The 25,816-nt window shown below is 45.7% G+C and overlaps 1 protein-coding gene and 1 pseudogene across 1 annotated transcript; one reads left to right on the top strand and one right to left on the bottom strand.

Annotated features, from left to right (window-relative positions):
- The first annotated feature begins 748 nt into the window (after nucleotides 1–748).
- Nucleotides 749–14,644, top strand: LOC139571336 (aquaporin-8-like; annotated as a pseudogene).
- Nucleotides 14,645–22,763: 8,119 nt separating this feature from the next.
- LOC139571334 (hemoglobin subunit beta-2-like) lies at nucleotides 22,764–23,571 on the bottom strand. Its single transcript, XM_071394125.1, has 3 exons — nucleotides 23,448–23,571; nucleotides 23,109–23,331; nucleotides 22,764–22,967 (listed from the first exon to the last, which is right to left on the bottom strand). The coding sequence occupies exons 1-3, from the start codon at nucleotides 23,537–23,539 to the stop codon at nucleotides 22,839–22,841; spliced, it is 444 nt and encodes a 147-aa protein (XP_071250226.1). The 5' UTR covers nucleotides 23,540–23,571; the 3' UTR covers nucleotides 22,764–22,838.
- Between the last annotated feature and the right edge of the window lie 2,245 nt (nucleotides 23,572–25,816).

The following is a 25,816-nucleotide window of genomic DNA, read 5'->3' as shown; positions in this document are numbered from 1 at the left end:
ATTCTGTGCTTCCAACTTTGTGGCAACAGTTTGGGGAAGGCACTTTCCTGTTTCAGCATGGCAATGCCAACGTACACAAAGCGAGGTCCATACAGAAATGGTTTGTCGAGAATGGTGTGGAAGAACTTCACAGAGCCCTGACGTCAACCCCATCGAACACCTTTGGGATGAATTGGAACGCCGACTGCGAGCCAGGCCTAATCACCCAACATCTGTGCCCAACCTCACGAATGCTTTTGTGGCTTAATGGAAGCAAGTCCCCGCAGCAAATATTTCAACATCTAGTGGAAAGCCTAGCAGCAAATGGGGGACCAACTCCACATTAATGCCCATGATTTTGTAATGAGATGTAGTGCATGTCAAAATAGAAAACATTGTGAGTAGACAACCTTGCCAATGTCCTCCCATTTAACTGTGAGATAGTGCTAAAATGACCTTGATCAATACACTTCTAAACTCTGTTCGCCTTAGCTTTGCCAATTTAGCAATTGAAGTTGACTTCAGGCTAAGAGGTCCTTTGTTGAACTAGTATGAACAGCCTCTGTCAGAAAGACATCAAAGTGCTGACTAGAATATGGCTAAAATATCCAAGGTTTATTGTCAGTGGGGCAATAAGACAATATCACCAGTGATTATAAATTTCAAGACACTATCATAAGTTGTTCACTTGTATCCCAGACACTCAGTCAGACTCTTGAGGTCTAGTCAGACCAGACAGACGCGATGGGAGTAGAGAAAATGGAGCTGGATGAGGGAGACTCGACTGATGAGTAGCACCAAGTCTCCCAAGGTTCGGCCTCCCAACATGTTTGAGCGCATTATCCAGCCTTGCCTGTCAGAGGTGGTGGGCACCATGTTCTTCGTCTTCTTCGTGTGTGTGTCAGTAATCGAGAACGTTGAGTCTGCAGGCATGGTACAGCCGGCGCTGGTCCATGGCCTGGCAGTTGCCGTCATGGTGGCATGCATGGATCAGATCAGGTAGGACTCATCTGTACTGACCTGGTTGATCTTTCCTGTGTGATCTTAACTCACCTGGCTTTTTCTTGCAACTTGAAGCTTTGGTTGCAGAAGCTAATGGTATGCTGTGCAGATAACCATTTTTGGTTCACTCAAAATATAAATTGGAATATATTTTGGAATTTAAATTTTCAGATAAAATGTATGTATGAAAAATTGTTTGTTATAGACAGAAATAATTCAATAGAATTTAATTTGAATAACTAAATCAGTGCTCAGGCTTTTATTTTTGTTGGGTTCTGAGAGTATGAAATATACTTATTCATGTCACTGATGGATGTCACGTTCTGACCTTAGTTCCTTTGTTTTGTCTTTTGTTTTAGTATGGTCAGGGCGTGAGTTGGGTGGGTTGTCTATGTTAGTTTTTCTATGATTTTCTATTTCTGTGTTTGGCCTGATATGGTTCTCAATCAGAGGCAGCTGTCAATCGTTGTCCCTGATTGGGAACCATATTTAGGTAGCCTGTTTTCTGTTGGGTTTTGTGGGTGGTTATTTTCAGTCTTTGTGTGTCTGCACCAGACAGAACTGTTTCGGTTGTTTCTTTGTTGTTTTGTTATTCAGTGTTTTTTGATTATTATTAAATATCATGAACACTTACCACGCTGCACCTTGGTCCTCACCTTCTTCCACCGACGACAGTCGTTACAATGGAGTGCTGAGGTTTAGAGGGTCTACACCAGAAGTTAAGGGTTATAGGAGGAAGGTATATAGTGTGTACCTTGGAAGCTTGGAATGTGTTGAGTTTTTGTCTGAATGCAGCTGTATTGATCCTTTGGGCAGAATAAACTTGGTTAAGCTTTTATAAGGTCCGTTGAGTTTTTTACTCTGAGAATTAGAACCTAACATTTCCATGAAATGGATCCCATTTCAACCCTTCACCATCTAACTGTGTGGCGGCATGCAACTGTTCATGGTCATCCCATACCTTATCAGCCAGTTAATAGGAGGGGTGCGGGGAGCTGTCATGTCAAAGGTCAGTTGAGTTATTAATATTCACCTGCGGTAACCTCTAATGAGCAGTTACAGTGGTACAAATGGAGAACAAATTATAATTCTACAGCGGAAAGGACATTCTCTTCCACCAGCCGGCTCTCTTTGAGCCTGGATACAAGGTTAAGGAAAGGCATGCTTATAAAGTTAAGAAAATCAATCAATTCATTATATGTGTATGCCTAGCACTTTTTATGAATAGATTTGTCACTAATGTGAAGTGGTGTCCTGCTGTGCTTAGCACCTGCAACATGTAGGTCAGCAGTTGACATTGTATACTGTCCTTCAGATGATATCAAAGGAGAACTACACCAACGCCACTGGAGCAGCGTTTATCATCCTCCAATCAGAGGACCAGCTGGCGGGGGCAAATCTTTGGAGAGATTGCCATTACGTGCCTGGTTTCCATGGTAGTGTTGCTAGGGGCAGTTAACTCAAAGAGCAAAAGTCCCATGGTGCCTTTCCTGGTAGGCTGTACTGTCATCATCAACATTCTAGCAGGGTGAGCTGAGAGAATATTTTAATTTTACAATATTTAAGAATATAACATTACATTTTTACATCTGCCCTATTAAATCTAGGGCTGGTATCACAGACAAGGCTTAAGCCTAGTCCCAGACTAAAATGCCTGTTTGAGCTGTCTTAACTCAAAGCGACTTGCACAGTCTTATCGTAAAATAGTTGTAGATTTAGCCTGTTCTGGCTTAAACAAAGCCGATTGCAAGAGGGAGGATTAGAGCTACTCCAGGACTAAAAGAGGAAATGAATCCTTCAAAGAGGCAGGTTTAACTTCTGCTTAGTTTTGTTTGTGAGGGAGCATGGACGATTTGAAATATCTACATTTACATTTACATTTACATTTAAGTCATTTAGCAGACGCTCTTATCCAGAGCGACTTACAAGTTGGTGCATTAACCTTATGATGTCCAGTGGAACAACCACTTTACAATAGTGCATCTAACTCTAAGGGGGGGGGGGGGGGGGTTAGAAGGATTACTTTATCCTATCCTAGGTATTCCTTAAAGAGGTGGGGTTTCAGGTGTCTCCGGAAGGTGGTGATTGATTCCGCTGACCTGGCGTCGTGGGGGAGTTTGTTCCACCATTGGGGTGCCAGAGCAGCGAACAGTTTTGACTGGGCTGAGCGGGAGCTGTACTTCCTCAGAGGTAGGGAGGCGAGCAGGCCAGAGGTGGATGAACGCAGTGCCCTTGTTTGGGTGTAGGGCCTGATCAGAGCCTGAAGGTACGGAGGTGCCGTTCCCCTCACAGCTCCGTAGGCAAGCACCATGGTCTTGTAGCGGATGCGAGCTTCAACTGGAAGCCAGTGGAGAGAGCGGAGGAGCGGGGTGACGTGAGAGAACTTGGGAAGGTTGAACACCAGACGGGCTGCGGCGTTCTGGATGAGTTGTAGGGGTTTAATCGCACAGGCAGGGAGCCCAGCCAACAGCGAGTTGCAGTAATCCAGACGGGAGATGACAAGTGCCTGGATTAGGACCTGCGCCGCTTCCTGTGTGAGGCAGGGTCGTACTCTGCGAATGTTGTAGAGCATGAACCTACAGGAACGGGTCACCATCTTGATGTTGGTTGAGAACGACAGGGTGTTGTCCAGGATCACGCCAAGGTTCTTAGCGCTCTGGGAGGAGGACACAATGGAGTTGTCAACCGTGATGGCAAGATCATGGAACGGGCAGTCCTTCCCCGGGAGGAAGAGCAGCTCCGTCTTGCCGAGGTTCAGCTTGAGGTGGTGATCCGTCATCCACACTGATATGTCTGCCAGACATGCAGAGATGCGATTCGCCACCTGGTTATCAGAAGGGGGAAAGGAGAAGATTAATTGTGTGTCGTCTGCATAGCAATGATAGGAGAGACCATGTGAGGATATGACAGAGCCAAGTGACTTGGTGTATAGCGAGAATAGGAGAGGGCCTAGAACAGAGCCCTGGGGGACACCAGTGGTGAGAGCACGTGGTGCGGAGACAGATTCTCGCCACGCCACCTGGTAGGAGCGACCTGTCAGGTAGGACGCAATCCAAGCGTGGGCCGCGCCAGAGATGCCCAACTCGGAGAGGGTGGAGAGGAGGATCTGATGGTTCACAGTATCAAAGGCAGCCGATAGGTCTAGAAGGATGAGAGCAGAGGAGAGAGAGTTAGCTTTAGCAGTGCGGAGCGCCTCCGTGACACAGAGAAGAGCAGTCTCAGTTGAATGACTAGTCTTGAAACCTGACTGATTTGGATCAAGAAGGTCATTCTGAGAGAGATAGCAGGAGAGCTGGCCAAGGACGGCACGTTCAAGAGTTTTGGAGAGAAAAGAAAGAAGGGATACTGGTCTGTAGTTGTTGACATCAGAGGGATCGAGTGTAGGTTTTTTCAGAAGGGGTGCAACTCTCGCTCTCTTGAAGGCGGAAGGGACGTAGCCAGCGGTCAAGGATGAGTTGATGAGCGAGGTGAGGTAGGGGAGAAGGTCTCCGGAAATGGTCTGGAGAAGAGAGGAGGGGATAGGGTCAAGAGGGCAGGTTGTTGGGCGGCCGGCCGTCACAAGACACGAGATTTCATCTGGAGAGAGAGGGGAGAAAGAGGTCAAAGCACAGGGTAGGGCAGTGTGAGCAGAACCAGCGGTGTCGTTTGACTTAGCAAACGATGATCGGATGTCGTCGACCTTCTTTTCAAAATGGTTGACGAAGTCATCCGCAGAGAGGGAGGAGGGGGGGAGGGGGAGGAGGATTCAGGAGGGAGGAGAAGGTGGCAAAGAGCTTCCTAGGGTTAGAGGCAGATGCTTGGAATTTAGAGTGGTAGAAAGTGGCTTTAGCAGCAGAGACAGAAGAGGAGAATGTAGAGAGGAGGGAGTGAAAGGATGCCAGGTCCGCAGGGAGGCGAGTTTTCCTCCATTTCCGCTCGGCTGCCCGGAGCCCTGTAATCCATCTAAATGAAGACCAACATGCACTACAGAGGCCAGCCAGACGAGTTCTTGTGGATAGGAGTAATCCATTAAATGACTTTGATGGAATAGCTTTTCGATACCGCTTTCATATGTACAAAGAAAATGCATTGGAGATAATACAGTTGAAGTCGTAAGTTTACATACACTTAGGTGGGAGTCATTAAAACTCGTTTTTCAACCACTCCACAAATTTCTTGTTAACAAACTATAGTTTTGGCAAGTCGGTTAGGACATCTACTTTGTGCATGACACAAGTAATTTTTCCAACAATTGTTTACAGACAGATTATTTCACTTATAATTCACTGTATCACAATTCAAGTGGGTCAGAAGTTTATACTAAGTTGACTGTGCCTTTAAACAGCTTGGAAAATTCCAGAAAATGATGTGATGGCTTTATAAGCTTCTGATAGGCTAATTCACATCATTTGAGTCAATTGGAGGTGTACCTGTGGATGTATTTCAAGGCCTACCTTCTAACTCAGTGCCTCTTTGCTTGACATCATGGGGAAATCAAAATAAATCAGCCAAGACCTCAGAAAAAAAACTGTAGACCTCCACAAGTCCTATTCATCCTTGGGAGCAATTTCCAAATGCCTGAAGGTACCACGTTCATCTGTACAAACAATAGTACGCAAGTATAAACACCATGGGACCACGCAGCCGTCATACCGCTCAGGAAGGAGACGGGTTCTGTCTTCTAGAGATGAACATACTTTGGTGCGAAAAGTGCAAATCAATCCCAGAACAACAGCAAAGGACCTTGTGAAGATGCTGGAGGAAACAGGTACAAAAGTATCTATATCCGCAGTAAAACGAGTCCTATATCGACATAACCTGAAAGGCCGCTCAGCAAGGAAGAAACCACTGCTCCAAAACCGCCATAAAAAAGCCAGACTACAGTTTGCAACTGCACATGGGAACAAAGATCATACTTTTTTGAGAAATGTCCTCTGGTCTGATGAAACAAAAATAGAACTGTTTGGCCATAATGACCATCGTTATGTTTGGAGGAAAAAGGGGGAGGCTTGCAAGCCGAAGAACACCATCGCAACCTTGAAGCACGGGGGTGGCAGCATCATGTTGTGGGGGTGCTTTGCTGCAGGAGGGACTTGGTGCACTTCACAAAATAGATAGCATCATGAGGTAGCAAATTGATGTGGATATATTGAAGCAACGTCTCAAGACATCAGTCAGAAAGTTAAAGCTTTGTCGTAAATGGGTCTTCCAAATGGACAATGACCCAAAGCATACTTCCAAAGTTGTGGCAAAATTGCTTAAGGATAACAAAGTCAAGGTATTGGAGTGGCCATCACAAAGCCCTGACCTTAATCCTATAGAGAATGTGTGGGCAGAACTGAAAAAGCATGTGTGAGCAAGGAGGCCTACAAACCTGACTCAGTTACACCAGCTCTGTCAGGAGGAATGGGCCAAAATTCACCCAACTTATTGCGGGAAGCTTGTGGAACGCTACCCGAAACGTTTGACCCAAGTTGAACAGTTTAAAGGCAATGCTACCAAATACTAATTGAGTGTATGAAAAGTTCTGGCCCACTGAGAATGTGATGAAAGAAATAAAAGCTGAAAGAAATATTTTTCTCACTATTATTCTGACATTTCACATTCTTAAAATAAAGTGGTGATCCTAACTGACCTAAGAAAGGGAATTTGTACATGGATTAAATGTCTGGAATTGAGAAAAACCTCCCACTTCAACTGTTGAACCAGAATGTATACGCAAACACTGAAATACCTGTCACGTTCCTGACCTTGTTTTCCTTTTGTATAGTTGTGTTTAGTGGGTCAGGACGTGAGCTGGGTGGGCAGTCTGTGTTGTTTGTTCTATGTTAAGTGTCATTGTTAATTGACCTTGTATGGTTCTCAATCAGAGGCAGGTGTTTGACGTTTCCTCTGATTGAGAACCATATATAGGTAGGTTGTTTCACATTGTTTGTTGTGGGTGGTTGTCTTCCGTGTCTGTGTATGTCGCACCACACGGGACTGTTTCGTTGTCGTTCGTGTATGTAGTCTGTTCCTGTTCGTGCGTTCTTCGTATATTGTAAGTTCGTTTGTTCAGGTCTGTTGACTTCGTTTATTATTTTGTAATTTCTCAAGTGTTCTTCGTGTTTCGTCTTTGTTTAAATAAATCATTATGTATTCATCACCCGCTGCGCCTTGGTCCAATCTCTCACCTAAAGACGACCGTTACAGAACCACCCACCTGAAAAGGACCAAGCAGCGTGGGAAACAGCAACAGGACCCACTTACACAGGATTTATGGCAATGGGAGCAGGATCTGGGCTACACTACGTGGGAGGAGATCGACAGGTGGGCGATCGACCCAGGGCGAATGCCGGAGCCCGCCTGGGATTCTCTGGCGCAGTGAGAGGAGGGATACCGGCGAATGGAGGCAGCACGACGACGCGGTAGGAAGCCTGTGAGTCAGCCCCAAAAAATGATTGGGGGGGGCTAAAAGGGAGTGTGGCGAAGTCAGGTAGGAGACCTGCGCCTACTCCCTGTACTTACCGTGGAGAGCGTGAGTACGGGCAGACACCGTGTTACGCAGTAGAGCGCATGGTGTCTCCTGTACGTGTGCATAGCCCGGTGCGGTACATACCAGCTCCTCGTATCGGCCGGGCTAGATTGAGTATTGAGCCAGGTGCCATGAAGCCGGCTCAACGCGTCTGGTCTCCAGTGCGTCTCCTCGGGCCGGCTTACATGGCACCAGCCTTACGCATGGTGTCCCCGGTTCGCCTACATAGCCCGGTGCGGGTTATTCCACCTCCCCGCACTGGTCGGGCGACGGGGAGCATACAACCAGGTAAGGTTGGGCAGGCTCAGTGCTCAACGGAGCCAGTACGCCTGCACGGTCCGGTATTTCCGGCGCCACCTCCCCGCCCCAACCCAGTACCACCAGGCTTCCTGTGCGTCTCCAGAGCCCTGTTCCTCCTCCACGCACTAGCCCTATGGTGCGTGTCTTCAGCCCGGTACCACCAGTTCCGGCACCACGCACCAAGCCTCCTGTGCGTCTCCAGAGCCCTGTTTCTCCTCCACGCACTAGCCCTGTGGTGCGTGTCTCCAGCCCATTACCACCAGTGCCTACACCACGCACCAAGCCTCCTGTGCGTCCTGTTGCTGTTTCCCGCACTAGCCTGATGGTGCGTGTCCTTAGCCCGGTACCTCCAGTTCCGGTACCACGCACCAGGCCTACAGTGCGCCTCAGCCGGCCAGAGTCTGCCGTCTGCCCAGCGGCGCCTGAACTGCCCGTCTGCCCAACGCCATCTGAGCTGTCCGTTTGCCAAGCACCGCCTGCGCTGCCCGTCTACCAAGCACCGTCAGAGCTGCCCGTCTGTCCCGAGCCTTCAAAGCTGCCCGTCTGTCCCGAGCCTTCAAAGCCGCCCGTCTGTCCCGAGCGTTCAAAGCCGCCCGTCTGTCCCGAGCCTTCAAAGCCGCCCGTCTGTCCCGAGCCTTCAGAGCCGTCCGCCAGACAGGAGCCGCTAGAGCCGTCCGCCAGACAGGAGCCGCTAGAGCCGTCCGCCAGACAGGAGCCGCCAGAGCCGTCCGCCAGACAGGATCAGCCAGAGCTTTCCGCCAGACAGGATCAGCCAGAGCCGTCCGCCAGACAGGATCAGCCAGAGCCGTCCGCCAGACAGGATCAGCCAGAGCCTTCCGCCAGACAGGATCAGCCAGAGCCTTCCGCCAGACAGGATCAGCCAGAGCCGTCCAGCCAGGACCAGCCAGAGCCGTCCAGCCAGGACCAGCCAGAGCCGTCCAGCCAGGACCAGCCAGAGCCGTCCAGCCAGGACCAGCCAGAGCCGTCAGCGAGCCATGAGCAGCCAGAGCCGTCAGCGAGCCATGAGCAGCCAGAGCCGTCAGCGAGCCAAGAGCAGCCAGAGCCGTCAGCGAGCCATGAGCAGCCAGAGCCGTCAGCGAGCCATGAGCAGCCAGAGCCGTCAGCCAGTCCGGAGCTCCCGTCAGCCAGTCCGGAGCTCCCGTCCCTCAGTCCGGAGCTGCCGTCCCTCAGTCCGGAGCTGCCGTCCTTCAGTCCGGAGCTGCCGTCCTTCAGTCCGGAGCTGCCGTCCTTCAGTCCGGTGCTGCCCCTTATCCCGGAGCTGCCGTCCTTCAGTCCGGTGCTGCCCCTTATCCCGGTGGTGCCCCTTATCCCGGTGGTGCCCCTTAATTTAGGTGGGTTTATGTGGAGGGGGATACGGAAGCGGGGAGTGACTATGGTGGTGTGGGGACAGCGTCCGGAGCCGGAGCCGCCACCGTGGACAGATGCCCACCCAAACCCTCCCCTTGAGGTTTAGTTTTGCGGCCGGAGTCCGCATCTTGGGGGGGGGGGGGGTAATGTCACGTTCCTGACCTTGTTTTCCTTTTGTATAGTTGTGTTTAGTGGGTCAGGACGTGAGCTGGGTGGGCAGTCTGTGTTGTTTGTTCTATGTTAAGTGTCATTGTTAATTGACCTTGTATGGTTCTCAATCAGAGGCAGGTGTTTGACGTTTCCTCTGATTGAGAACCATATATAGGTAGGTTGTTTCACATTGTTTGTTGTGGGTGGTTGTCTTCCGTGTCTGTGTATGTCGCACCACACGGGACTGTTTCGTTGTCGTTCGTGTATGTAGTCTGTTCCTGTTCGTGCGTTCTTCGTATATTGTAAGTTCGTTTGTTCAGGTCTGTTGACTTCGTTTATTATTTTGTAATTTCTCAAGTGTTCTTCGTGTTTCGTCTTTGTTTAAATAAATCATTATGTATTCATCACCTGCTGCGCCTTGGTCCAATCTCTCACCTAAAGACGACCGTTACAAGACCATAACTAACCCTCCGCTGTCTGTATGGTACATCCTGTAGATTTACAGGGACACAGCTTAGATAATCAGCCAGAACAGAGAGAAATCTCAGTTTCTAATGCTTTATGGCTCTCTGGTCGTTGGAGGGCCATATCTGTGATGTACGGGACAGAGCCGCTGGTACCTTTTGAACAGGTCAGTCAGCCCCAGTGGAGCAGAGCTGAAACTAGAGGAATAAAGACTCCCAGACTCCCAGAGGTCAGAGGTCAAAGAGCGGGAGCAGAGGGGAGAGCTGGATTTGTCATGCTTTACCCGGTTTCTCAGCCATTGTCGTTGTGTGTGACACACACACACACACACACACACACACACACACACACACACACACACACACACACACACACACACACACACACACACACACACACACACACACACACACACACACACACACACAGTAACAGTAATCAGGGGGTTTTGGCTCTGGTCTGTTGAGTAGTGTATGGTCATGTCATCACGAGCAGCCAGACTCATGGCCTAACTGCCTACGGCCAGATCCATAAAATACCGGGGGCCAGTGATGGCAGAAGGGACGAGATGAAATCATCCAGAAGTGCAAGGGACTACCGTACAGTATTCTATTACACAACCACATCCATGTATTATTAGATGATGTGATTGTCTCACCTAGCTATCTGAAGATGAATGAACTAACTGTGATATGTGGTTGTCTCACCTAGCTATCTGAAGATGAATGAACTAACTGTGATATGTGGTTGTCTCACCTAGCTATCTGAAGATGAATGAACTAACTGTGATATGTGGTTGTCTCACCTAGCTATCTGAAGATGAATGAACTAACTATGATATGTGGTTGTCTCACCTAGCTACCTGAAGATGAATGCACTAAGTGAATCCTCTGCGTACAACGTAAAACACCAAATAATGCATGCAGAGCAGAATCAGGCCGATACCCGCTAATTGTCAAAATCCAGAAAAGAGCCGTTAAATGAGTGACTAAACCAAGGCTGGTTTAAAATGTAGTTTGTGGTGATTAAAATACTCTCGCTCATGAATATTCAAATGCCAAAACTTTTTTTTTTTTTTTTTACATATCATATTGTTCACCATGGCTGGTACCACAATTGTCTCATTACTGTATCTTTTTTGGATCATACCTCTCTCTTCCAACTTCATATCCAATTCAACCTGTAGATTCCTCATTTTCCTTTCATGTTCTTCCTTCAGATATGTCATTTTATGCTCATGAAATTCTCTGGCTAACTTTTCATGTATGGTCATCTTTTTTGTTCTCTGCTGAAAGGTGGGTGCAGCATCTTCTCTCAGGGATGCTATAGCAGATGGAGGGTACACACTCACTGTACACTGGCTCTTCCAACCTGTTCACATTGCTTTCCTCTGGAGAAAGAACACTGTTAGAAGCACAAATTAACTCATATGGTCCTTAGAATGAACGAAGAATAAAGATTGACACAGACAGTGAAATATATTTACCAAAGGAAGTAACCAATTTACTTTCTTTGGTATATGTACCATTTGTGCTCAGTTCTTCATCTGAACTGTCCAAATGGTCATCGTCTGGTATACCATCCAGAGGTTGCTGGTGCTCTATTATTCCAGACAGCAAGTCACTCAATTCATCAGTATTGTCTTTTTTTGGTGGTCCACCAGTAGTAAATCACTGTCTTCTGATTTCTGCATTCTCTCTTTTTAAAGCCAGTTTAATGTCATTCCACAGAGTATTTAAAGGCAGATATCATTCAATATAAGTGATGTCACAAAAATATGAATATGAGAAATGTGAAATACTGATAATAATGAAGATATCTCACCTGAAGTTGTTGTACTCTTCTGATGGTTACATTTTCATTTGCATTGAATTCACTGCAAATTGCAGCCCAACCACTCTTTTTCCTCTGCTCAGTAGCAGCAGTATGGTTTTTACCTTCAGTAACTGGATGGATTGACAAAATTAGTTTTAGTATCGTTTTGTCATACTCACTAAAGTTTTTTTAACTAATTATTTTTGCCTCTGCCATTGTGTTGTCTCAAGATTCACACCAGTAACTGTGTTTTCTATTCCATTCCGGGTTTTTATTTATTTTTTTATATTTTTTTATTTTTTTTACCGTTATTTTACCAGGTAAGTTGACTGAGAACACGTTCTCATTTGCAGCAACGACCTGGGGAATAGTTACAGGGGAGAGGAGGGGGATGAATGAGCCAATTGTAAACTGGGGATTATTAGGTGACCGTGATGGTAGAGGGCCAGATTGGGAATTTAGCCAGGACACCGGGGTTAACACCCCTACTCTTACGATAAGTGCCATGGGATCTTTAATGACCTCAGAGAGTCAGGACACCCGTTTAACGTCCCATCCGAAAGACGGCACCCTACACAGAGCAGTGTCCCCAATCACTGCCCTGGGGCATTGGGATCTTTGTTTAGACCAGAGGAAAGAGTGCCTCCTACTGGCCCTCCAACACCACTTCCAGCAGCACCTGGTCTCCCATCCAGGGACTGACCAGGACCAACCCTGCTTAGCTTCAGAAGCAAGCCAGCAGTGGTATGCAGGGTGGTATGGTATTTATGAGCACCATTAGACCATCAGTATGTGCTCATACTTAACCTAATCATGCTTAACCTAGGTATTCTCATTTAGGCTTACTTACCTTATTACTCCATGACTCCATAGTCTCCAACTAACTAAGCCAAATTTAAGCCACGTTCATGAAAGATACTTAAATGTCCTAGTTTAACTAGTACACATTAAGGCCTACTCTTGGCTTAATCTAAGCCCTGTCTCTGAAACTGGCCCTAGCTAGACTATTACAATAACCACATGCTCAGAAATCACCAATAGTCCGTTTCATTACCATTGTCAAGTTTGTATCATGTGCCTGATAATGTCCCCTTTACCAAACAGCATCTCTGTGTAGACTGTTATCCTAGATATTAGTGTGTGCAGCAGTTAACCAGTCTGTGTGCTGGTGCAGAAGGGATGTGTCTGGGACCTGTCTGAAGCCAGCCAGGGCTCTGGGGCCAGCAGTGATGGCCAACTACTGGACCTACCATTGGGTTTGCTGGGCTGGTCCTATTGCAGGAGGTCTACTGAAGTGTTTTTTTTCTTTATTCAAATTCCATTTTGAAGGTAACAAGTTCAAATGTATTACAAACATCTATAGATCCCTCTACAGTGTAGTTGATATACTGTATACTGAAGACCGAATTTAGCAAGTTGACTGTGTAAAGGTAAATGAGGAGACGTAAAAGGTTTAATACAGAGCTTTCTGGATACAGGTGGTCATGTAAAAATGCAGCGGCCAATAGCACCAAAGGCTAAAAGGCCAAGGCCAAGGCCAATAGCCTGGTGGCTAAAGAGCATTGCTAAAAGGCAAATGTCCAAAAAGGGCAATTATGCTGTGCCCTAGACACCATATGCGAATTGATTGCACCCCATCTATCTTCAGAACTCGTGCTGTTAGGTGACCTAAACTGGGACACGCTTAACACCCCAAACATCCTACAATCTAAGCTTGATGCTCTCAATCTCACACAAATGATCAATGAACCCACCAGGTACAACCCCAAATCCGTTAACACGGGCACCCTCATAGATATCATCCTAACCAACCTGCCCTCCAAATACACCTCTGCTGTCTTCAACCAGGATCTCAGCGATCACTGCTTCATTGCCTGCGTCCTTAATGGGTCTGTGGTCATCGACCACCCCTCATCACTGTAAAACGCTCCCTAAAACACTTCAGCGAGCAGGCCTTTCTAATCGACCTGGCCCGGGTATCCTGGAATGATAATAACCTCATTTTGTCAGTAGAGGATGCCTGGTTATTCTTTAAAATTGCTTTCCTCACCATCTTAAATAAGCATGCCCCATTCAAAAAATATTGAACCAGAAACAGATATAGCCCTTGGTTCACTCCAGACCTGACTGCCCTTGACCAGCACAAAAACATCCTGTGGTGTTCTGCATTAGCATTGAATAGCCCCCGCAATATGAAACTTTTCAGGGAAGTTAGGAACCAATATACACAGGCAGTTAGGAAAGCAAAGGCTAGCTTATACAAACAGAAATTTGCATCCTGCAGCACTAACTCCAAAAAGTTCTGGGACACTGTAAAGTCTATGGAGAATAAGAGCACCTCCTCCCAGCTGCCCACTGCACTGAGGCTAGGAAACATTGTCACCACCGATAAATCTGCGATAATTGAGAATTTCAATATGCATTTTTCTACGGCTGGCCATGCTTTCCACCTGGCTACCCCTACCCAGGTCAACAGCCCTGTAACCCTCACTGCATCTTGCCCAAGCCTCCCCGATTTCTCCTTCGCCCAAATTCAGATAGCTGATGTTCTGAAAGAGCTGCAAAATCTGGACCCCTACAAATCAGCAGGGCTAGACAATATGGACTCTCTCTTCCTAGAATTATCTGCCAAAATTATTACTAGCTTGTTCAACCTCTCTTTCGTATCGTCTGAGATCCCTAAAGATTGGAAAGCTGCCGTGGTCATCCCCCTCTTCAAAGGGGGAGACGCTCTAGCCCCAAACTGCTACAGAACTATATCTATCCTACCCTGCCTTTGTAAGGTCTTCGAAAGCCAAGTTAACAAACAGATCACCGACCATTTCGAATCCCACTGTCACGTTCTGACCTTAGTTCCTTTTTTATGTCTTTATTTTATTTTGGTCAGGGCGTGAGTTGGGGTGGGCATTCTATGTTGTTTTTCTATGTTTTGTTCTGTTGTTAGATTTCTATGTGTTTGGCCTAGTATGGTTCTTAATCAGACGCAGGTGTCAGTCGTTGTCTCTTATTGGGAGCCATATTTAGGTAGCCTGTTTTTCATTGTGTTTTGTGGGTGATTATTTTCTGTTCTGTGTTTTGCTTCACTGTACAGGACTGTTCGTTTTGTCGTTTTATTGTTTTTGTTCAGTGTTCAGTATTCTTATTAAAACAATATGGACACTTACCACGCTGCGCATTGGTCCTCCTCTTCTTCCACCCACGACAAGCGTGACACCCACCGTACCTTATCTGCTATGCAATCTGGTTTCCGAGCTGGTCATGGGTGCACCTCAGCCACGCTCAAGATCCTAAACGACATCATAACCGCCATTGATAAAAGACAATACTGTGCAACTGTATTCATCGACCTGGCCAAGGCTTTCGACTCTGTCAATCACCACATTCTTATCGGGCAGACTCAACAGCCTTGGTTTCTCAAATGACTGCCTCGCCTGGTTCACCAACTACTTCTCTGATGGAGTTCAGTGTGTCAAATCGGAGGGCCTGTTGTCCGGACCTCTGACAGTCTCTATGGGGGTGCCACAGGGTTCAACCCTCGGGCCGACTCTTTTCTCTGTATACATCAATGATGTCGTTCTTGCTGCTGGTGATTCTCTGATCCACCTCTACGCAGAAGACACCATTCTGTATACTTCTGGCCCTTCTTTGGACACTGTGTTAACTAACCTCCAGACGAGCTTCAATGCCATACAACTCTCCTTCCGTGGCCTCCAACTGCTCTTAAATGCAAGCAAAACTAAATGCATGCTCTTCAACCGATCGCTGCCCACACCTACCCACCCGTCCAGCATCACTACTCTGGATGGTTCTGACTTAGAATATGTGGACAACTACAAATACCTATGTGTCTGGTTAGACTGTAAACTCTCCTTCCAGACTCACATTAAGCATCTCCAATACAAAATTAAATCTAGAATCGGCTTCATTTTTCGCAACAAAGCATACTTCACTCATGTTGCCAAACATACCCTTGTAAAACTGACTATCCTACCGATCCTTGACTTTGGCGACGTAATTTACAAAATAGCCTCCAACACTCTACTCAGCAAATTGGATGCAGTCTATCACAGTGCCATCCGTTTTGTCACCAAAGCCCCATATACTACCCACCACTGCGACCTGTATGCTCTCGTTGGCTGGCCCTCGCTTCATATCCATTGCCAAACCCACTGGCTACAGGTCATCTATAACTCATTGATAGGTAAAGGCCCGCCTTATCTCAGCTCACTGGTCACCATAGCAGCACCCACCCGCAGAACGCGCTCCAGCAGGTATATTTCACTGGTCACCCCCAAAGTCAACTCCCCCTTTGGCCGCCTTTCCTTCCAGTTCTTTGCTGCCAATGACTGGAACGAACTGCAAAAGTCACTGAAGCTGGAGACTCATATCTCCCTCACTAGCTTTAAGCACCAGCTGTCAGAGCAGCTCACAGATCACTGCACCTGTACATAGCCAATCTGTAAATAGCCCATCCAACTACCTCATCACCATATTGTTATTTATTTTGCTCCTTTGCACGCCAGTACCGCTGCTTGCACACTCATCTTCTGCACATCTATCACCCCAGTGTTTAATTTGCTATACTGTAATAATTACACCACTGTGGCCTATTTATTACCTCACCCCTCTTATCCTACCTCATTTGCACACACTGTATATAGACTTTCTCTATTGTATTATTGACTGTATGTTTGTTTGTTCCATGTGTAACTCTGTGTTGTTGTTTGTGTCGCACTGCTTTGCTTTATCTTGGCCAGGTCGCAGTTGTCAATGAGAACTTGTTCTCAACTAGCCTACCTGGTTAAATAAAGGTTAAATAAATTAAAAATATATATTTTTAAATGCTTCTGGGCCTCAAGACTATATAGTCGTTCTGATTTATGTAAACATTGTTACAGACGTTGGTAGATATGAAACTGATAGAACTTGCAGATCAACAACAGTTTAACTTCTGCTAATTTGTCATGTTATGTGATAAAGATAGGCGTTATGGATTTTAGCAAGTTCAAGGTTGTATTGTTAGTTCCTGAGGCCTAGAATTATGTCCTGGTCGTCACTAGTTACCACAGCCACAAAGTCATAATTATGGCTAAACCCCGCCTATTTCTACAGTTTCTTAAAATCAGATTTTAACCCTAACTTTAACCCTAACCACAGAGCACATTTTTGTTTTCTTGAATTTTTACTATATAGCCAATTTTGGATTTGTGGTAACTAGTGACCACATCTGAGTGAAAGAGATTTATAGAAAACCACTTTTATACATTAGACCGTTTGAAGTTAAGTTTAATCAATTAGACAGTCAGGCAGGCAGGCAGGCTAATTATATTAGGCAGGCAAGTTATATTAGGCAGGCTAACCATATTAGGCAGGCAGGCTAATTACACTGAACAAAAATGAAAATGCAACATGTAAAGTGTTGGTTCCTTGTTTCATGAGCTGATAAAAAAGATCCCAGAAATGTTCCATGCCGCATGAAGCTTATTTCTCTCACATTCTGTTCACAAATTTGTTTATATCTCTGTTTGTGAGCTTTTCTCCTTTGCCAAGATATCCATCAACCTGACAAGTGTGGCATATCAAGAAGCTGATTGAACAGCACGATCAGTACACAGGTGCACCTTCTGCTGGGGACTGAAGCATGCATGAGAGCAACAGCTGTTCACGCTCTCCGTAGTTGATGTGAGCAAGACCTTAAAACAGGTCAACATTCACAAGGCTGCGGGGCCAGACGGATTGACGTGTACCAAGAACATGCGCGGACCCACTGGCAAGTGTCTTCATTGACATTTACAAACTTTCCCTGACCGGGTCTGTAATACCTACATGTTTCAAGCAGACCACCATAGTCCCTGTGCCCAAGAAAGCGAAGGTAACCTGCCTAAATGTCCACTGCCCCGTAGTACTCACATCGGTAGCCATGAAGTGCTTTAAAAGGCTGGTCATGGCTCACATCAACACCATCATCCCGGAAACCCTAGGCCCACTCCAATTCGCATTACCGCCCTAACAGATCCACAGATGACACAATCTCAATCACACTCCTCTGCCCTTTCCCACATTGACAAAAGGAACACCTACAGTATGTGAGAATGCTGTTCATTGACTACAACGGGTGCGGCTGAAATAGACAAATCCACATATTTGAAGGGGAGTCCACATACTTTTGTATATATAGTGTAGTTCCTACATGATAGAACGCTTGCTTTGTTATCTAACTGATCTTGTGTCCTTTCTGTCATCCTATGAACCCATTCTCGCCACTATATTATTTTGTACTTTTAAAGTGTTTTACATGGTGCCAAAGTCCAGGGACAGCATTACCACCACAATTCAAGAATTACCCACGTGAGCCAATGTCACGATCGTCATCAGGGTATAAATGACCGGACCAAGGTGCAGCGTCGTAAGCATACATTTCTTTTTATTTTCAATGTCGCCAACAAAAACAAGAAACAACAAAAACGAACGTGAAGCTGACTAGGGCTATACAGGCCACTAACACAGACAACTACCCACAACTAAGGTGGAAAAACAGGCTGCCTAAGTATGATTCCCAATCAGAGACAACGATAGACAGCTGTCCCTGAGTGAGAGCCATACCCGGCCAAAACATAGAAACAGAAAACATAGAAATAAAGAAACTAGACTGCCCACCCTAGTCACACCCTGGCTTAACCAAAATAGAGAATAAAAGCCTCTCTATGGCCAGGGCGTGACAGTAACCCCCCCCCCCACCCCCCCAAGGTGCGGACTCCGGCCGCAAAACCAGACTCTATAGGGGAGGGTCCGGGTGGGCAACTACTTCGGTGGCGGCTCCGGTGCGGGACGCAGACCCCGCTCCACCTCTGGCTCCCCCCACTTTGGTGGCGCCTCTGGACTGGGGACCCTCGCTGCAGGCCCGGACTGGGGACCCTCGCTGCAAGCCCCGGACTGGGGACCCTCGCTGCAGGCCCCGGACTGGGGACCCTCGCTACAGGCCCCGGACTGGAGGCCGTCGTTGGAGGCTCCGGACTGGAGGCCGTCGCTGGGGGCTCCGGACTGGAGACCGTCGTTGGAGGCTCCAGACTGGAGGGACTGGGGACCGTCGATGGAGGCTCCGGACCTGGGCCTGTCGCTGGAGGCTCCGGACTGGGGACCGTCGCTGGAGGCTCCGGACTGGGGACCGTCGCTGGAGGCTCCGGACTGGAGGCCGTCGCTGTGGGCTCCGGACTGGAGACCGTCGTGGGAGGCTTCGTGCCTTGACTCCTCACTGGAGGCTTCGTGCCATGGATCATCACTGGAGGCTTCGGGCCATGGATCATCACTGGAGGCTTCGTGCCATGGATCATCACTGGAGTGAGGAGATGTATAGGCAGCCTGGTGCGTGGAGCTGCCATAGGGCTTACCAGGCTGGGGAGACATACAGGAGGCCTGGTTCTGGGAGCAGGCACAGGACTCACCAGGCTGTGGAGATATACAGGAGGCCTGGTTCTGGGAGCAGGCACAGGACTCACCAGGCTTGGGAGACATACTGGAGGCTTGGTTCTTGGAGTAGGCACCGGATCAACTGGGCCGTGGAGGCGCACTGGAGGTCTCGAGCGTAGAGCCTGCACAACCCGTCCTGGCTGGATGGTTACCTTCGCCCGGCAAAGGCGGGGTGCTGGCACAGGATGCACTCGGCTGTGCAGACGCACTGGAAACACAGTGCGCAGAGCCGGCGCAGGATATCCTGGGCCGTAGAGACGCACTGGCGGCCAGATGCGCTGAGCCGGCACCATCCATCCTGGCTGGATGCCCACTTTAGCCTGGCCGATGCGGGGGGCTGGAATGTAGTGCACCGGGCTGTAAACGTGCACTGGAGACACGTGCGCTCCACCGCATAACACGGTGCCTGACCAGTACCACGCTCCTTACGGTAAGCACGAGGAGTTGGCTCAGGTCTGAATCCTGACTCCGCCACACTCCCCGTGTGCCCCCCCCAAAAAACATTTTGGGGGTGGCCTCCCGGTCTTTCGTGCCAGCCGTGACCCTGTGTAATCCTGGGCCCTTTTTCTCGCTGCCTCCGCTTTTCTCACTGCTTCCACCTGCTCCCAGGGCAGGAGATCCTTTCCCGCCAGGATCTCCTCCCACATCCAGGATCCTTTCCCATTTAGGATGTCCTCCCATGTCCATTCCTCCTTACCACGCTGCTTGGTCCGTTTGTGGTGGGTAGTTCTGTCACGATCGTCGTCAGGGTGGAAATGACTGGACCAAGGGGCAGCGTGGTTAGCGTACATTTATTTTTATTTTGAATGTCGCCAACAAAAACAAGAAACAACAAAACGAACGTGAAGCTGACTAGGACTATACAGGTCACTAACACAGACAACTACCCACAACTAAGGTGGAAAAACAGGCTGCCTAAGTATGATTCCCAATCAGAGACAACGATAGACAGCTGTCCCTGAGTGAGAACCATACCCGGCCAAAACATAGAAACAGAAAACATAGAAATAAAGAAACTAGAATGCCCACCCTAGTCACACCCTGGCTTAACCAAAATAGAGAATAAAAGCCTCTCTATGGCCAGGGAGTGACAGCCAAATAACACAGTAAACAAGAATCACCTGCCTTCAACCAAATTCTGAATAATTTGAATAATTTTTTTACCTCGAAGTGAAAAATCTAAATTATTATTATTACTGTTTTGGACAGGCATGTAATACAGGCTACAAAAGTATAAATAACTGTAACGGCAGATTTCTTCCTCTTCGTCTGAAGAGGAGGTGTAGCAGGGATCGGACCAAAGCGCAGCGTGATTAGTGTTCATTATGTTTAATAATGGCAAAAAACGTAAACACTACAAAATAAAAAAACAACAAAATGTGAAAAACCGAAACAGTCCTATCTGGTGCATAGACACAAAGACAGAAGACAACCACCCACAAAATCCAACACAAAACAGGCTACCTAAATATGGTTCCCAATCAGAGACAAATACTAACACCTGCCTCTGATTGAGAACCATATCAGGCCAAACATAGAAATAGGAAAACTAGACACACAACATAGAATGCCCACTCAGCTCACGTCCTGACCAACACTAAAACAAAGAAAACACAAAAGAACTATGGTCAGAACGTGACAATAACCCTAAAATCCTTTCGTGTCACCTTGTTTTATTTCATTTTTTATTCACCGCTGATTTAAATGTTGATTCTTGGCACATTCAATGAATTAATGTCCTATCAATTAAAAAAATTAACACGCAGGCATGTTTATCACCACAAGAATGACGAATGACGAAATATAAAGGAGCTTCATGTGGAGTCAGTAATGGGTGGAGGGTCTTGTAGGAGATTACAAAGATGCGTGTTTGTTGCAGATAACACGTCAGAGGGTGGGAAAACATGGTCCCGATTTTTATGATTGTAACTAAAAGTTTATTTCTCACGGTTTGAATTAGGCCTAAGGAAATCTCAAACGATGGCATCAAATTGATCTGAAATTACACCCCATCAACTACGGCACAGGTGCACTCTCAGGAGGCAGGGTTGGAATGAAACGAATGCCATGCCAATGCCATACATTTTAGAGTAGTCAAAAGTTTAGTGTTTGGTCCCATATTCCTATATTCCCATATTCCAATGTGACAAACAAACGTGTTGGATACATTTGCAGTTTGTTTTGGTTGTGTTTTGGATTATGTGTTGCCAACACAATCTCACATTCAATTCGTACATTATGTACATAATGCATTTCAGCAAATGTCGTGCGTTTTTGTGCGGCTTCATTCGTGAGAAAAGACACGAATTTATGTGCTACTTAATTCGTGCGAAAATACACAAATGTAACCAGTAGGCTACACACAAGCCTTTGCAACAACCATAGACACGATAGCCTATATTTCATTTTTGTTCTTCTTTATGGCTAATTCAACGTTATGAATATACAGAAATTGTGTCTTTATTTAACCCTGTTTTAAAATGTGTAGTTGTATGCTAATATATCGTGTTTTATACTTGCTGAACAGAATTTGTGAGAAAAAAAAACACATTTACGTGCGACTTAATTCGTGGGATTTTTTTATTTATTAATGTCAATGCTGTTTTCTATGCTTGATTTCGCTTAATACTTTGGGATACTGGTGCACTTCTAATCAGAAAGGCTCTTTTTTTCGTGTAGGCAACAGTGCACGATTTTCTTCATAACGGATTTATTACGTTAAACAGGTTATTGTAAAATAATGAATTATGTTGGCTTACACTTATGGCACTTCCAAGGCCTTTCCGTTATGATTATTACGGCCATGTCAATCATGTTATATACTTAGGCTACTTTAACGCGTTCAATCAGTTAACAAGTCAGAAATGTAATTTTCCTAGTACCGACTAGGACTTGAATGATGTATTATGCTGAAGGCAGCTGCTGCAGGGGCCTGCATGGACTAGGTTGCTGTGTGTCATGTGGGCTACCGCAATCATATAGCTCATGTAGGGATCTGGTACAGGAAACTTGAATCTCATCCCTTTATAATAAAACAATGGGACCAATATGTCCAACTTTTTTTATGAATATGGGGCAGTTTGCTGCACCAAACAAACTAGCTTTTTCTCTATGTACAAGTGTAGGTCTATTGTATCAAACAAAACGGGAAACAATCTTAAAAGGGGATTAAGCATTTATGGAATTATGTTTTACATGACGGATATCAATATGACAACAGCTACAGTACACTCATGTCAATATAAGGTAAATAGTTTTGACAAATGCATATTAACTTTTAAAGACTCAAAGGTCAATAATGAAGATAAAAAAATGAAATTGCGCATTCCATCCATGATGCGTTGGTGTTCGTTTTACGGTCCACGTTTTCTTATTAGTTAAAAAAAATACAGTGGTCACTTCATAGTTTTGTTTTTGTACCTTTTATATGTTAATAAACATATTCATGTTTGTCACGTGTTTTACAGCCAGCAACAGTATACAATTCAGCCGGGCCAAATCTGTAAACTTGTAGGCAATGTGCATCCATCCATTCGCCAACTTGTTCATCTTGGCTAATGTATTATTTATAATGTGCAGATCTAACATCTATATATGAAATAACCATTGAAAACATTGAAACTTTTAAAGTTGTCTATTATCCATGCTTAAAGTGCAATTTGTCTAGGCCCATATGGATACAATCACGCACGAGTAAAATACACATACAAAATCAACAAACAGATGCTTCTATGCTTCTTTTATTTTTTAATTGAGGAGTGAAACACATGTCTCCTCTGTCAGGTATGGAGGACTGACTCTAGTGGTACTGCCTGCCCAGAGCGGACACCACCACGGACAAGAACTTCTGGAAGGAGGCCTGATACTCGGGGGTGAAGGCGGTACCCATCTTCGCAGCGATGACGATGGTCAGACAGTCAGACAACAGCTGTAAAAGAGAACAAACCAAAGCAGAAGTGACACGTTTTGAATGTCTTTGGGGGTAGCTTGATCGATTGGTGTAATGACATAATATGCTATACCTTGCACGCACATAAAAAGTGCACTTCAATGTTCTTTTGTATATTACCTTGAAGTTGTCGGGATCCACGCGCAGTTTCTCGGAGTGCAGAATGCTCAGCTCGGCGTAGGTGTTCTTTATGTCGTCCATGTTCTTCAGAGCTCTTTCCAGACCGCGCAGCACCGTGGTGCCGTGCTTAGCGATCAGAGGGTTGTTCATGATGGCCTCTGCGTTGTACAGGTTGCCGAAGGCCCCGAAGTACCTCTGGGTCCAGGGGTAAACGATCAGACACCTGAGGGGAGCGGAGAGAACAGTGTGAGGCTGAACAACAACATAACATGACGAAGAAGATGAAGATTTAGGGGACTAACACTCCAAATTAAAGTCAAGTTAAGTTTATTGTCTTACCTTGACAGGCACTTTGGGCCAACGTCGTCATAGTCTAGCTTGGAGAATATGTCGGAGATGGCTGCGCGCTCTTCATCTGTCCACACAACCATGTTTGCACGTGATGATTTAGCTTAGGTTCTAGTGAGAATCAGAATTGTGAACAAATTTGGAAAAATCATTATTTTTATGGTATTTTTGCGCTCCGCCCCCAAGACGAAGAAGTGAATGTGATTGGTTGGAGATAACCCATGTTTTAGATTAGACATTGTTGAACACTGGGCTCTCCTTTAGGACTATAGGCCTACTATCAAGTGGTTTTCCGTGAAACTGCAAAAAAACGAAACATTTCGGAAACCAAAAATAGATCATGAGGATAACATGCAAAATATTGAAGGTTTACATATGCAGTAGCCTATTTAGTAATACAGGCCTACTCTCCATTAGTCTATTTCGCCATAATTTGGGGATTTTGAATAATTGTCATTGGATTTGATTGAGTTCGCATTGATAATCATTAATAAGTCACGATGTCTCTCATGATTGCAAAATAAATTATGTATGACATTGGCATGGCATTGGTTTCATTGCAACTCTGCCTCCTGATAGTGCACTTGTTCCATAGTTGAAATAGCAAGGACATGGGCTATAATTAAGTCGCTCTGGATAAAAGCGTAAGTCGCTCTGGATAAAGCGTCTGCTAAATTACTACAATGTAAACATTTTAATGAAATGAAAAGAGTTACAAATAAAATGTTTGTTACAATCCAAAAATCGGAACCAAGTTTTCCCGTCTTCTGACATGTTATCTGCAACAAACACGCGTCTGTGTAATCTCCTACAGCAAGACCCTCCACCCATTAGTGACTCCACATTAAGCTCCTTTAGGGTGGAGTGGGGTAAATTGAGCCATTTTTCACAATCAGCGTCACTCCATCAAGGGAAATATAGTTTTATTTCTAACAAAGACATCTACGTATTTTTCAGCATGTTGTGTATCCCTAGAAATAATCAGCATTCCTGTAAACATTACAGTTTTTAAAACATAGCTTGTCCAAAAAAGTGGTTTATTGGCATAATTTACCCCGGGTATGGGACAGGATTAATAAAGCCACCTTCAAATTTCTGTACTGAATGAAATGTTACCAATACCTTTAAAAAAAATCTGAATTTCCCAAAGACAATCAAAATAGCTTTTTTGTTGTCTTTGAATCATTTAAAGCATATTTTAACACAGGCTTAACACCTAACAAACACTTTGTAACCGCTTTTAACATGTATTGCATTATGCCTTGGAAGAAAACACTTACATTTGCTTAGCTTGTATATATAGCCTCGTTATTGTTCTTTTATTGTCTTACTTTTATTTACATTTTTTACTTCAGTATATTTAGCAAACGTTTTATTAACTATATTTATTGAACTGCTTGTCGAGGACATAAGGGCTTGTATGTAAGCATTCCACGGTCAAGTCTACAGATGTTGCATTCGGCGCATGTGACAAATGAAATTTAATTGGATTTGAAGGAAGAAACCACATCGAAAAAGTGGTAAGCAAGTTAGGTCCCAAAAAATTATTTTCGCACAAGTCCAATTCATTTATTGTGTTAGAGGTTTCATGATGCTTGTATCGAAACCAAATTAGATCATTTAAATATTTTTCTATATATCAATTGGGGTCTCTATAAGCTTCAACATGAGGTCTTAAACCTAGCATGATAGTGCATCCTTGTAGCTGTGTGGGCTACGAAACATTTTAATAGACACTGTTATCCAGAGAGAGTTACAGAAGTCAGTGTATCTATTTCCATACTTTCTATCTGTACTGGTCCCCCATTGGAATAAAACTCACAACCCTGGTGTTGCAAGCACCATGCTCTACCAATTGAGCCACAGGGGACCCTATATAGTTGAAATGTTTGCCTTGGGGTAAATTGAGTCAATGGCCATGGGGTAAGTTGAGCCAAAGATTGAGCCAATGGCAAGCTAACGGGTCCGAGTCAATGTGTGGGGTACATGTAGGTAGGGGTAAAGTGACTGTGCTTAGACAATAAACAGCGAGTAGCAGCAGGTTGTCAATGTAAATAGTCCGGGTGACCATTTGATTCATTGTTCAGCAATCTTATGGCTTGGGGGTAGAAGCTGTTAAAGAGTCTTGTGGACCTAGACTTGGCACTTCGGTACCGCTTGCCAGTCTATGATTTGGGTGACTGGAGTCTTTGACCATTTTTTGGGCCTTCCTCTGACACCGCCTAGTATATAGGTCCTGGATGGCATGAAGCTTGGCCCCAGTGATGTACTGGGCCGGACGCATTACTCTCTGTAGCGCCTTACTGTCGGATGCCGAGCAGTTGCCATACCAGGCGTTGATGCAACTGGTCAGGGTGCTC

Source organism: Salvelinus alpinus, chromosome 3 (genome assembly GCF_045679555.1).
Source record: "Salvelinus alpinus chromosome 3, SLU_Salpinus.1, whole genome shotgun sequence".
NCBI lineage: Eukaryota > Metazoa > Chordata > Actinopteri > Salmoniformes > Salmonidae > Salvelinus > Salvelinus alpinus.
This window is presented reverse-complemented; position numbering and strand designations above follow the sequence as displayed.

What these genes read in the sequence shown, in the direction of transcription:
- LOC139571334 (XM_071394125.1), bottom strand. Translation starts at nt 23,539, where the DNA reads ATGGTTGTGTGGACAGATGAAGAGCGCGCAGCCATCTCCGACATATTC. An exon ending in GGCCCAAAGTGCCTGTCAAG is followed by an intron (nt 23,332 to 23,447) that starts GTAAGACAATAA and finishes CGCTCCCCTCAG; the next exon opens with GTGTCTGATCGTTTACCCCT. An exon ending in TGGATCCCGACAACTTCAAG is followed by an intron (nt 22,968 to 23,108) that starts GTAATATACAAA and finishes TCTCTTTTACAG; the next exon opens with CTGTTGTCTGACTGTCTGAC.